Source organism: Arachis hypogaea, chromosome 13, assembly GCF_003086295.3.
Source record: "Arachis hypogaea cultivar Tifrunner chromosome 13, arahy.Tifrunner.gnm2.J5K5, whole genome shotgun sequence".
Classification (NCBI taxonomy): Eukaryota; Viridiplantae; Streptophyta; class Magnoliopsida; order Fabales; family Fabaceae; genus Arachis; species Arachis hypogaea.
In genome coordinates, this window is record NC_092048.1 from 136,179,292 (window position 1) to 136,194,150 (window position 14,859).

Below are 14,859 nucleotides of genomic sequence, written 5' to 3' on the forward strand. Positions count from 1 at the left end.
TTAACCACATAAGCTGAGAACAACAAGAAGAAGAAGCTATATACTCAGCCTCTGTGGTGGATAAAGCCACTGTTGGCTGCTTCTTACTTGACCAAACATTCAAGGACTTTCCAAGGAAGCAACATAAGCCTGATGTGCTCCTTCTATCAACCCTATCACCGGCAAAATCTATATCATAATAACCAACTGCAGAAAAATCATCAATCTTAGGATACTAAAGACCAAAATTGGATGTGCCACGGACATATCTAATGATCCTCTTAACTGCAGAAAGATGGGACTCTTTTGGTTTAGATTGGAATCTTAAACACATTCCAACACTTTGCACAATATCGAGTCTAAAGAAAGTTGAGTACATAAGAGAACCAATCATTCCTCTATACCTAGTCTCATCTACATCTTTCTCAGTTTCTCCCTTATCTAATTTTGAGTTAGGGTGCATGGGAGTTCCCACGGATTTGGCATTTTCCATACCAAATTTCTTAACTAGTTCCTTGGCATACTTCTCTTGATGAATGAAAATACCATTTTCAGTTTGTTTAATTTGTAGCCTAAGAAAAAATTGAAGTTCACCCATTATACTCATGTCAAATTCACTTGTCATGAGTTTTCCAAATTTAGTACAAAGGGATTCGTTGATTGATCCAAAAATAATTTCATCAACATATATTTGGACTAGAATGAAAGAATCATTAGAATTTTTTATAAAGAGAGTAGTGTCTATAGTGCCTCTTTGAAAACCATTTTTCAAAAGAAAAGTGTTTAGTCTCTCATACCAAGCTCTAAGAGCTTGTCTCAAACTATAGAGAGCTTTTGATAATTTGAAAACATGGTTGGAAAATTTTTTGTTTTCAAAACCTGGTGGCTGCTCCACATACACTTCCCTATCTATCACACCATTTAAAAATGCACATTTCACATCTATTTGATATAATTTAAAACCACAAAAGACAGCATAGTCTAAGAGAAGTCTTATGGCTTCTATTCGGACAACAGGGGCAAAGGATTCATCAAAGTCTATTCCTTCTTCTTGGTCATATCCTTGTGCCACTAGCCTTGCTTTGTTTCTTACAATGCTACCATCCTTTTCTAGCTTGTTCTAAAATATCCACTTGGTTCCGGTTACTTTCTTTCCAATTGGCCTTGGAACCAATGTCCACACTTGGTTCTTCTCAAATTCAAGAAGCTCATCCTCCATTGCCTTTACCCAAGAAAGGTCATCAAGGGCTTCCTTAATATTTTGAGGCTCCATTTGAGAGAGAAGGACAATGTTTGTTCCTTCAATTGCCTTTCTAGTTGAAGACCGAGTTTTAACCCCATGAAAGAAGTCCCCAATAACAAATTCCTCAGGATAATTCTTCAAGAATCTCCATTCCCGAGATCTGGTGGACTTGGAGGTAGATTCAGTCACCAAGGGATTCAGAGAGCTGCTGGTTTCAGGATTTCCTTCAGAATCATGAGATAAAATGGAATTGTCTCTTGATTGATTTTCAGCAGCTGCAGTTTCTAGTTCAGCTTGTCCAGAATTTTCATTTTCATAATTTTGTGCAGTCTTATTGTCCTTTTGAGCTTGATTCTCTGCATCACAATCTTCCAAAATACTTTGAACCAAGTTAGTATCACAAAATGTAACATGTATGGACTCCTCAATAATCCTAGCATCTTGATGATAAACTCTATATGCTTTACTAGTTGTGGAATATCCTACAAATAAGCACTCATACGCCTTTGGATCAAATTTTCCTAAATTATCTTTGTTATTAAGAATAAAACATTTGCATCCAAAGATGTGCATGTAATCCAAGTTTGGTGGGTAACCTTTCCAAAGTTCATAAGGGGTTTTCTTCAAAAATTTCCTTATGATAGTTCTATTCAAAATGTGGCAAGCTGTGTTAATCGCTTCAGCCCAAAGGAATTTTGGAACATTGCTCTAACAAAGCATAGCTCTTGTTATTTATTGAATACTTCTATTTCTTCTTTCCACAACACCATTTTGTTGTGGTGTTCTTGGACAAGAGAAGTTGTGAGATATTCCAAATTCCTCACAAAAGGATTCAAATAAATTATTTTCAAATTCGGTTTCATGATCACTTCTTATAGAAGAGATCTTTAAATTCTTTTCATTTTGAATTTTCTTGCAAAAGATTTCAAAGGCCGAAAAAGATTCATTTTTGTGTGCAAGAAATAAAACTCAACCAAATATAGAATAGTCATCCACAATCACTAAACCATAATGTTTATCACCTAGGCTTTGAGTTCTTGTTGGACCAAATAAATCAATGTGTAGCAACTCAAGTGGCCTTTTAGTAGAGATGTCTTCCTTTGGTTTAAATGAAATTTTTGTTTGTTTTCCCATTTGGCAAGCATCACAAGTGATGTCTTTGTCAAACCTTATCAAAGGAAGACCTCTTACTAACCTTTTCTTTACAGGTTTGTTTATTTGAAACATACTTGCATGGCCCAATCTCTTGTGCCATAGCCACTTTTCAGATTCTTTAGAATGAAAGCAAGCTACATTTTGATCCTTTAGTTCATCAAGGGTAAGTCCATACACATTATTAAAACGCTTGGCAATAAAAAGCATTTCATTAGTCTTTTCATTTATAATACAACATTCAAGTCTTTTGAAAGTCACTAAATATCCTAAATCACATAACTGACTTATACTCAAAAGATTGTGCTTCAATCCACATACCAAAAATACATCATCAATGAAAATAGAGTGTTCATTACCTACTTTTCCAACAGCAACTATTTTACCTTTACCATCATCTCTAAAGATTACAAAACCTCCATCATACTTGTTTAGTTTAATGAAGTAAGTTGACCTTCCAGTCATGTGCCTTGAGCATCCACTATCCAAGTACCACATATCCTTTTTGTTCTTGGATGCTAGGAAAATCTGCATTAAGAACTTCAAGTAATCTTAGGTATCCAAATTAATTTGGATCCTTTGAAGTTAATTCATCTTAGTTTCCCAAGTACATTGAAATCACACACAACATTGTAAATTTGGTTTCCTACAATTCTTTTTTCAATGAAGCATTGTAAATATGAGTGACCAAATTTTTTGTAATTAGTACAATGATTTCCAGATGCATGTTTCTAAAATTGAGATGAGCTGCCATGCTGGAAATGATTAAAGGGCTGAAATTTTTTTATTTTTGGAAGAGGTGCATTTCTTTTGACAAACTAATTTTGGTTATAATTGTTCCTCTTTATATAAGCATTTTCACCAGCTTTTTTGAAAACTTTTGGACTCTTCGAATATGAAGTTTTGTTGTAAAAAAGTGGTTTCTTGAAAGCAACCTCATTTTTCGAATTGAACCTCAAACCTGGTCTATTTGAAGTAGGTTCAGTTCTTGGTGAAGGCTTAGTTTCACTTGTGTAAACTTCATCAAATTTCTACTCAAATGTGGAAACATGTCCAATACCAGATTTGTTGAATGTGGATTTAATATTTGATGAAGAAGCCACAAATTTCATAGAGAAATCATTAAAAACTGCACTTTCCTTGGTTATATAACCTAAACCAGATTTTTCAAACAATGGTCTTTGACTTGCAAGTAATTTGTCCAAGTTACCAGAACTTTGAGTAAATTTTGCTAAGTCACCATTCAGCCTTTTAATCATATCATTTAATCTTTTATTTTCAGCAATTAACTCTTGAGAAGGATCCACAATGTGCTTTCCTTTTAATTTTTTAAGTTTAAATTTTAGAAATCTGTTTTCTTCAATAATGTCCAAAGCACATTCAGTTTCCTTCACTTTTTCTTTTAAAAAACCATTTTCAGCTTTTAACACATTTTTTCAGATCTGCACTCATTGTACTTATCTAACAGTTTTGAGGTGTTTAAAGTGAGATCATCAATAATGGCATGTAAATCATCTATAGACAAGTTATAGTAATTTACCTCATCAAGATTATTGTTTCCAACCATGAAGAAATCTTTATCTTCACCTTCAGAGTCTTCTTCTTCATTAGAGTCGTTCTCAAGATCCTCCCAAGCTGCCATGAGCACTCTTTTCCTTTCTTTCTTTACTTTGTCGTTCTTCTTGAACTTTGGACAGTTTAGCTTGAAATGTCCAGCCTCCTTGCAACGATGACACATCACCTTGCTCAAGTCCATCTTGTGTTCCTTTGAGCTTGAACCCTTGTACTTGACCTTGTTCTTCATCATCCTTCTAAATCTCCCAACAAAAAATATAAGCTCATCATCTGAAATACCATCACTAGACTCACTTTCTTTTGGTTCTATTTTTGACTTGAGGTCTATTCCTTTTTCTCTGAGTCCGGGTTTGAGTGTGTGGTTTCATAGGCAAGGAGTTTTCCTCTTAGTTCATCATAGGTTATAGGGCTTAGGTTATTGCTCTCGACTAAAACAGTGGCAGTGGTTTTCCATTCTTTTGTGAGGCTTCTAAGGAGTTTTCTCACTAGGGTTTGTTATGAGTAGTTTGTACCCATAGCATCAAGGTTGTTGATTATGATTGAGAATCTCTCAAACACTTCATCAATGCTTTCTCTATCCTTCATATTAAACATCTCGTACTCTTTTCGCAGTATATCAATCCTCGTTTCTTTGACCTATTTAGTGCCTTCATGTGTAATCTGGAGTTTTTTCTAGATTTATTTGGCTATCTTGCATCTAGACACCTTTCGATACTCTTCAAAGTTGATAGCACAGTGAAGAAGGTTGATTGCTTTAGCATTCAGCTCCATCTTCTTCTTATCGTCTTCATTCCATTCAACTTCTTCTTTTGGAGTCACCACTCCATCAGCACTTGTTTTTGTTAGGATCTTGAGACCACTCACAACAATCTTCCATATGTTATAGTCAATGGATTGGATGAAGATCCTCATTCTCTCTTTCCAGTAGGCATAGTTCTTTCCATTGAAGAAAGGAGGCCTGTTGTTTGACTGGCCTTCAGTGAGGGTGTAGGAAACTGTGGTTGTGCCCAAGTTGTTCGCCATTGGATCTTTGTTCCAAGCTGTTAAGCTTGATTCTTGAGACCTTAGCTCTGATACTAATTGAAGGTTGTAGAAGGCTTAGAGAAGGGAGGGTTGAATCTATGGCCTTCTTCTATGTTACTGAACTTAACCCTTTAAAACAAACTTTCAATCTAAAACTGTTTGAACTCAGCAGCAGAAACTTTATGAGACAATTAATTTTTGTCTCATGAATATCAGAAAATAGGACAGAGCAAGGAAGAGAAAAGCTAACACCATCATGTATCCTAGTTCGGTTGCCTTGTGCTATGCAACCTACGTCCAGTCTCCACCACAACAGTGGTTGAATTTCCACTATATTTAAAGTATTATATACACCAATTCCATAGGATTGGCACAATCCTTCCACACTCAAGTTCTAACCTAACTTAACATTGGTTATGCTAATATCTAACTCTTCACTTTTAGTGCTAACCCAACTAAGAAAGGGATACCTCACAGGTACTAGATACAAGACACAGACTTACCTAAAGAAATCTAAAATACTCTAGACTTTTCTCTCAAGTGTTTCACTCAGCCTCTTTTCACTCATTGGCTTTTACTTGAGCTCTCTCAATATGCCTTTTCACTCAAGAAATTACAGAAAGATAAATATTGAAAAGTAAATTACAATCTGTAAAACATGAAGGAGATTGACTCTTCAACAGCCTCTATGCTATATGATAAACTAGATCTGCATGTCTTTGATTCAGCTCTTCATTTTTGGCATTTTGGCAGAATGCTTCTTTGAAAAAAAGCACTGTCCAAGTAAATGAATTTCTTCAGGGAGCACCTTTCAGAACATACACCACAAGAACACTGGTTATCTCTCTTTGGCTTCAAACTAAAGTGATTTTCCTATTTGTATGATTTCAATTTTTCACACCACAGGCTTGCTTCACACAGTTGACTTCTTCTTCTCACAAAAACAGAGCAACAGCTACGCAGAAGAAAGAGATGAGACTGTAGCAGAAATTTCAAATTTCATGCATTCACACCTTCCATCTTCTCTTTCATCCTTTTTCCAATATCTTCAAGTATTTGAACCATTTATTTTTGCTTTGCCTCAAAATTTTTTTCTTGACCGTTGATCCACAGCAAAACTCCATAACATCCATTTTCTTTATTTTACCAGAAATGGGTATAAGGGGAAAGGAAGCTTCAGCAAGTTACTTTGGGGTACTAATAATGGAAAGATCTTTCTGATTTGTCTAAGATTTAATTTTGCCCTAGCTTCTGATTTTTTCTTCTTTCTTCTTTGTAGCTAACCCCCTTTTTTTAGGATGTGAGTCATGGCATGGCCATCTTTGACATAGCTTAGCTTGCTTTGATTAGGGTGATTAGACATTAGCTTTTTGTGATTTACCTTTCTCTCTCTTTCTTTTCTGATGAAAGAACAAGAAGAGCAAAGCTCTCTCTTTCTCTTTCCTTCTGATGCTGATCGAAGCAAGTAGAGAGAGGAAAATCTTCAATCTTAGATGAGAAGCTTGATGGAGTCAACTTGGACTTGGGTTAGATATGTTTTCATTCAGCCCAACTAATTCTATTGCTTAACAACCTTGGGCTTTTAGTGCTTTATAACCCACTTTATTTTTGATTTGATTTTTCTTCCTATTGGGCTGCTACAATATTCTTTCTTTGTCCTGCAACACTTTATTAAGCACAATTAAGAATTAATTGAGTGTTTAACCTACTAAAAATAATGTTTGTCATCATCAAATTAATTTAGTTAATTTCTTAACTCAACAAATCTTATTAATTAATTTTATAATAAAATTAATATTTATATACTAAAATATAAATAACATATAAAAAATAGCAAAATATATTTTTAATTAAAACTAACAAAATATAAATTTTAAAGAGTACTAAGAATAATAAAAAAAATTAATATTTATCTTAGTAGTGATTAAAATAATAAAAAAAATTTATAATATTTTTTATATAGTATATTTTTAGTACTTTTAGTACTCTTTTTTAATATGTTATTATTATTATTTATTATTATTATTATTATTATTATTATTATTATTATTATTTACAATTAATTTTTTGTTTAATTTACTTTATCTAATAGGATCAATAAATCATATTATAAAAAGATAATAAAAATAATATAAAAAAATTCACAATTATAAAAGTGTATAATGTCAAACAAATAAATAATAAATAATGAAAATAATAAATAATAGAAAAAAATAGTTCATGTAAATAAAAATTTTATAAATAATACAATAATATGTATAAAAGATAAAATTAGTGAAAGATAAATAAAGATTGAGTATTGATGGTTAAAAGTCCGTTGGTAAAACGCAGAAATTTAAAATTGTTCCTTCTTGTAAACGTCATTTTGAATACAAAATTATTTCTGTGTTCATGAATAAATAATTTGCTAAACTAAAAATTGAAATTTTTAAAAAATTTAAAAGCATTTTTTCTCTTCCAACATATTTGTTAAATACATTGTTTGTCTTAACTCAAAAGATTAAGTAAGTTTAAATGTAAACACAATAGTGTTAGAATGCGTCAAAGATCATGACAATGTCGTAAATTTAAAAACTAATATTGTGACTAATTATATAATCGGACAAAACAAGCACAATGCCAAATCTTTCTTTGAAAAATAAATAATAATACATTTTAAAATCCCCATGAAATCTTGTCACATATAGCTAGTTAGAATATCATTTTACATTCACATAAGCATTTATATTATCATCTTATTAGTTTTTTTTTCTATCAAAAAATGAAACTACCACTTCATAATTGGTATTTTTTTTAAGTTTTACAAGTACACCTTTAATTTGTTATTTTGATTTTTTTTATCTATATTGGCCATATTTTTTGAATATATTTTAGTAGTCTACGTTTTAGAAACTAATTCTAACACTCCAAAAGATTATAGATTTGAGACTAAATTAATTAATTGTAGTTTAAAATAATACAACTTACGTTACTAATAAAATTTATTATTTTTATTAATATTTAATTAATTTTAAACTTTAAATACTATATTTTAAACACTAATAAAATAAAAATAGATGTTAGTAGTTCAAAAATATTAGCTAATAATAATAAAAAAATATTGATCATTTAATATTTTTTTAAATATAATCTGTTAAGTTTAATTTTAATTCATTAATAATGTAAAATATTTTATATAATAATTTAATTATATTCGATCTTTTAAATAATTATTTATTTAATCAATATAAAAATTTATTATTTTTATTAATATAACACTCCATAATTTTATAAACTTGTAAAACTGTTTTAAATCTTTTAATATATATATATATATATATATATATATATATATATATATATATATATATATATATATATATATATATATATATATATATATATATATATATATATATATATATGGGGCACTTTACTATATACTATATAGATTAAAGTGGTATAAAAAGAAAAAATAAAATTTTTTATAGTTATTTTTTATTATTTTATTATTATTTAAAATGTGAGGCCTATCTTTTTCAATTTTTTTTTATCCCATAAAAAAATCTGTAAACCTATATTTTTATTGTATAATTCACCTATATATATATATATATATATAAATAAAGAAGAACAAAATTGCATGTAAAGGCAACACGTGCATGATATCCCCACCAAGAAGATTAGAGTAGATACTCTGCTCTCTTCTGATCCTATGCTTCAAACTCAAATCTTTCTTGTTTCCTCCCTCTTTGGCTTCTCTTCTTTTTTCACCAAACAAACAAATATGAAATATCACCAAAAAAATCGGTTTTTTTGGACCGTCTCTCGGCCACTTTAATTTGACGGTGCGGTTTTATTTTTCTCTCACTTTGATATAAAGTCAACTCTAACTACTAATTATTAGACTATTTTTCGATCGATCTTTTTAATTTGACAGTGCAATTCGATTCTTCTCACTTTAATGTCAGGTCAATTTCAACTACAAATCACTGCAAACCACGTCATCATATCACAAATTTTGAGAATTAGCATAATTTTGTCCATCACTCACAATATTTTATTTTGTTATAAAAAAATAAAAGAATTTAAATATTACTCTTTGAGATGCGAAAATGTCACACAGCGAAATAGATTTCAGCATCTCCTCGCCATCACTAAAAATTATTAAAAGTAAATAATAAACAACACAGTAGTCAACAGGTCAACAGTAATAATATATTATATACTAATATATAATTTTTCTGGGGAAAAAAGTAAAAGAGAGAGTCAGGCACATTTTTATTTTTAATATTAGATTAACAACGATATTTTTTATTTGTAAATTATTGTGGTATTTTTTTAAAATGTGAGATGATTTAATTTAGGAAATATAAATTAAACCGTTTGATTTTTATACTCGAACTCTCCGATTGGTCTTTAAAATTTAATTTGCGTACTCTAAATTTTTTAATTTTTTAAACATAAATCGAATGATTCAATTTATGTAATCTAAATTTTTAAAAAATTTTAAACACAAATTAAAAGATTCAAATTATGTACCTCTCATGATTTTAAAAAATACAAAAAATTATAATATTAAAATATATCATCCATCTCAAAAAAATTATAATTTACATAAGCTTAGGTAAGAGACCAAAAAAAAGATTTGATTTTTACAAAAAAAATTTTATATTACAGAAAAAGGAGAAAACAAAATAAAAAAATGACATTTTTTTAGATGTCTAAATAAATTTTATATTTTTATTTTATAAAAATATATTTTTTATGAGACTAAAATAATACGTTTTTTAATTCATTTATCCAAAATATTTTTTTTAATGATTATAATTACTTAATTGATTTAAAAAATAATAATAGAAAATATTTTAACTTATTACAAAATATTTAATTTAATATTTTTATATTTTGATGATTAATGATAAAATATTAAAAATAGATAAAATTTATTGCATTAATAATAAATATATTTAATTATTTATATTATTTAAATTAACTAAGTAATTATTATTTTATATATATAGCTAAAATGATTATTAAATGCTCTTTTATTTGGTTAAAAATAAAAAAAAATTATTTTATACTAAAAAATATCATTTATTAGACGAGAAGAATATATTTTTTTCTATAAAAAATAAAAAAAAATGGTGCGATACGATACGAGAAGATATGGTGATGGATAGAAAGAACATAACATGTTATTAAATACTTTACATTATACACTAAATTAAGGGGTATTTATAAGTTTTTGGGCATTCACGTTACGTTAAGGATTCCCTTTCTCCATTTTCTTTCTTTCTTTTTTTCCCTCTCTCTTCTCCTCCTCTGCTTCTGTTATGGATTGTGACGGCGTCGTTTCAGGGGTGAGAATGGGAGAGGCTTCCGAAGAGGTTCACGTGTTGGCCGTTGATGACAGCCTCGTCGATCGCAAGGTCATTGAGCGCTTGCTCAAAATCCTAGCTTGTAAAGGTTAGTTAGTTAGTTAGTTTTCTTTCTTTCTTTCTTTCCCTCTCTTTATTCATGAACTGTTGAATTTGAAAATTGCAGTGACTGCTGTGGATAGTGGACTGAGAGCACTGGAGTATCTTGGACTTGATCAACACAAAATTCCCTCTCAATCTAACGGTTTTGTTGTATGCATCGTTCTCACTTCTCAACAATAACACAATTTTCTCGAGTTTCATTTTCCCGGAAAATTCCAACTCCTCATTAAGGTTAATTAATCTCTTTTTTATATATATATATAGGAGGGTTTGAAGGTGGATCTAATTATCACGGACTACTGCATGCCCGGGATGACCGGTTACGACCTCCTCAAGAAAATCAAGGTTAGAGCAAAAATTTCTACGTTTTTGTTTCCTAATTTCGGTTAAACAATGAAGAGTGACGAGTGATTAAGTGTTAATCAACTTGGTTGGATCGGAGTAGGAATCTTCCACGTTCAGAGAAATTCCAGTTGTGATTATGTCCTCTGAAAATATCTTGCCGCGCATAGACAGGTACAATTTCATTTTTAAATTTTCTTTTTCTTTTTTTTTTTAATGTAATTATATATGAAGAGTTTACTGAGAAAAATTTGGGGGGAAAATAAATTGAAGGTGTTTGGAGGAAGGTGCAGAGGATTTCATAGTAAAGCCGGTGAAGTTATCTGACGTGAAGCGTTTGAAGGATTACGGCGTTGGTGGTAGGATCAACAAGAGGAAGCTACCAGATACTACTGAACCTGATCTCTCTTCGACACCACCGTCGGATTCCTCATCGCTACTTTCATCATCACCCTCTATTTCTCCATCTCCGCCGTCCATCGTTGATTCCCCAATCAGACGGCTCAAAATGACCACCGCCACCCATGATTGACTTACGTGTCATCTGCGTTTTAATATCTATCTATCTTGTGGCATCACCTTATCAGCCCCCCCTTTTTTTTTTCAGATTTGATTTTTTTTAATTACTGTTTTGGGGGTTGAAAGTTTAAACTCGAAACAGCAATTAGTATCCCGTTATTTGTTTAACGGTTTTTGTTGCACTTACTTTACCTGTTTCTAATTTACTCTTGCTAATTTAATTTTGTTTGTTTATATGAATACGATGGTGGGTTTAACTAATTAATTAAAAGTTACTTGAGAAATGATTAACCGTTTTTGTTTGGTTTCTTTAGGGAAAAAAGGTAAGTAAAGAATAAAGCAAAAGATTAGGGTCTTTCGTAAGGTTTGACTTACATGAAGGGGTAATCAAAGTGAAGTTGGAATAAAGAAAGGAATAAATAATGTGGGTTGGAAGAGGTGAAGGAGATGGAAAGAAAGTGAAGCAATGAGATTTGGATTTAATTTTGGAAAATGATGTGAAACAGATGGAATATAAGTTTGAAAGATCTTGTCTCCTATAAAGAATGATAAGGGTGTGGGAATGTGAATTGGAACAGTGTGAAGTGTCACCCAAATGAAGATGGATAGGAAGGAGTAGTGGGGTCACAGAACCTCTTTTATTTGCCTTGCTGTCTCTTATGTAATTCTCCACAAGTCCACAGTATAGAAAGAACCACAAAAAAAAAACCCTGTCTAGTTGAAAACAAATTTGAACAAAAGATTAACAGAATAGAGATCTAATTAAAAATTTAGTAAAACTATAAATATTAACAAAATAATTAAATTTAAATTAAACTATTTAAATGAGGGTAGTTCTAAAATCTAAGAAAGACGAAATGGAGTTTAGCATTTAAGGAGCATTAATAGGTTAACCAAAATAGAAAATACTTGGAAGTTAAAATTTTTAGTAAAAAAAAAAAAGTAAATACTTAGCTAGTGTTAGTTTAAATATTGATTATATAAAAATAAAAAATAGTGATAAAGTTAAAAAAAGAAAAAGTATTTTGCTTTTTATTTCATAATTTTGGATGAATAAAAAAATTGAATAAAACTTATTTTAAAAATAAATACATATATTTCAAAAATTATTTTTATGCCTCCCAAAGAGTTACCAAACAAACCCTTATTACTAGCCCAATTTCAAGTGTTGAAGAATAATTCCCCATTTGGCCAAAGAGACAAAAGACGAATAGGCATGGTTCTTTACTTATTACTATCTTTCTTCATATCTTTCCTATCTTCTTTTTTTTCCTCAATTGCTCAGCTTTTCTTTGGCCTCACTTTGAGAAGCATGGACCAGAATCTATCATCTTTTATGGTTAAAACCGTAATGACATTATCACAAGAAACATACGAGGGGAAGCAAAAAAAGGACGTTACTCAAGTAAAATGTGTCACACACATGGACAGGTGTTTGTGTAACCATTGGTTCAATTATATTTTTCAGTTTCCTCTCTCCAATCTAGTACCTCCTTGCATTAGATTTTGTGTAAATTTTTTTTTTTGGTGTTGTATAGCACTACAACTAGAAGAAAGTAACAATGATAGTCAAGATTCCTATAATTACTCAAAGTGTACTCATTACCCTGTTGAAACCTGATGACTATGATCTTCTACAATGAAACAACTAGAACTAAAATGGTTATGGTTTTATGTATGTCAGTAAGTCTTTTCTTCTTCCGTTGCTTCATTAGTTGCTTTCAATCTAGTTATGCAAGTTTAAAAATAGGAGGATGCTTTCGCAAACACGCATAAAACATTTTTTTGTAAAAATACTTACATACAGTATTGTTATTGAACGTATTAATGAGCCGATTATTTTTTAATTTCTTAACAAATTAGAATAAAATCGATTTTTTTAATAACAATAATAATAAACCCAATTTTTTTAGGTATTTAATTGTATTTTTAAATTTTTAGGGATTCAAATGTCTGCAAAACAAAAATTTAGAGATATATTTATCTTTTTATAAAAGAATTTAAAGATATTTGATAAAGATTGTGCAATTCGATCGGAACAAATCGGATCTAATAATTATAATGTAGACAATTAAGTTTATTATTGTTGCTATAATAAACCAATTTTATTCAAATTTATTAAAAAATAAATTATTAACTGATTTAATATAGATGTCTAATAATAACCTGACACATATAAATATCTTTTAAAAAAATATATTTTTAGTGTCTTTATTAAAATGGTCTCCTAAAAATAATATATATCATAAGTAACTCTTTATAGACAAAATGAGTCAAGTAAAATAGTAAATCTCTTCTATTAATTTAATATCAAACTATTCAGTTGTATGTGGTGTGTCTATATCTTGTGATCCATAAATTACTACACATACAAATTGATATCATATCTATGTATGTACCTATTAAAATTAAGCCATATCAAGTTTAGAAAATAATAACAATCATATACACTTGATCCTATGCTTTAAAGAGTAGTAAAATAACCATAGTAGTAAATTGAAATTTGAAGGGACACACATTAAATTAAATAGTGGGAAGAGCATAGAACTAGGTTGTCAAACTCTACATGGGGTTATGTGGGTTGGGCCTATTGATTTAGAAATGACGTATTTGGAGGGCCTTATTGGGGCCCATTAAACCCAAATTTAGCGAACCTTTCTAACGCCCATTATTGTTTTATATGCTGGCTGGTCCCATAATCCAGTGCACTTTAAATTGTCTTATCGGGGGTATTGTTTTTATTTGAATTATGTTGCTCATGGTTGGCAAAATTATGATACGTATACATGTTTTGTCAAAACTATTATGATACGTGAAATCTGAATTATTTGTTTGATTCTTCCACTACAACACTTTCTGGGCCATTAAATGTGGTGTTGTTATCATTGCGAAACCAAGGTTTTTTTTTTTTAAATTTTATTTGTCGTTTTCATTTATAGACACATTTCTTGTTACCTAATGGGGCTAAGTTGAACGGGAATGATTAATATCATTATGATTTAGTTTGTCTAATCGAAGATGTTAAATTTCATCGTAATCATTCTGTAATCTGCATGGCCAGCTACTATTTATCCTTCAGAGTTCAGAGGCATCTAATCAAATAAACATATAAATTAAGGAAAAAGTTGAGCCATTTTTTTTTTTAATTCATTCAAGATGTAACTCAAACAAAAATTATTTTTAATATGGAAAGAGAAGTAGTGTTTTAGTTGAATATTGACATTTAAAATGTATTACAGTGTTGTGGAAATTATTCAACACGCTCCCCACGTGTTGCACCACGTCTTCCATGTTTTGGCTAAGATGCTGCCACGTGTTCAACACGTCCCCACATGTTGGTTAGAATGCTGCCACGTGTTTACCACGCCCCCTCACGTGTTGACTTTCCACAAAAAATTTTACCCATCTATAATTACACTAAATATTTTCATTTTCAACAAAAATACCAATATTTTTTTCATACAAAAAAAACTAATCTAAAAATTTAATCAATAATCACGGCACGAAATTTCATAAGAAAGAGCGAAATAAGCATGTGATAGGTGCTTCACACTAAGAGTGTAA

At 30.2% G+C, this 14,859-nt stretch overlaps 1 protein-coding gene across 1 annotated transcript; it reads left to right on the plus strand.

The window, feature by feature from the left end:
* The first annotated feature begins 10,057 nt into the window (after positions 1–10,057).
* On the plus strand, positions 10,058–11,481 carry LOC112791847 (two-component response regulator ARR17). The gene is made up of 5 exons (XM_025834846.3): positions 10,058–10,420; positions 10,499–10,584; positions 10,699–10,779; positions 10,880–10,950; positions 11,050–11,481. Exons 1-5 carry the CDS (start codon positions 10,288–10,290, stop codon positions 11,306–11,308), a joined length of 630 nt encoding a protein of 209 aa, XP_025690631.1. The 5' UTR covers positions 10,058–10,287; the 3' UTR covers positions 11,309–11,481.
* Positions 11,482–14,859: the final 3,378 nt, after the last annotated feature.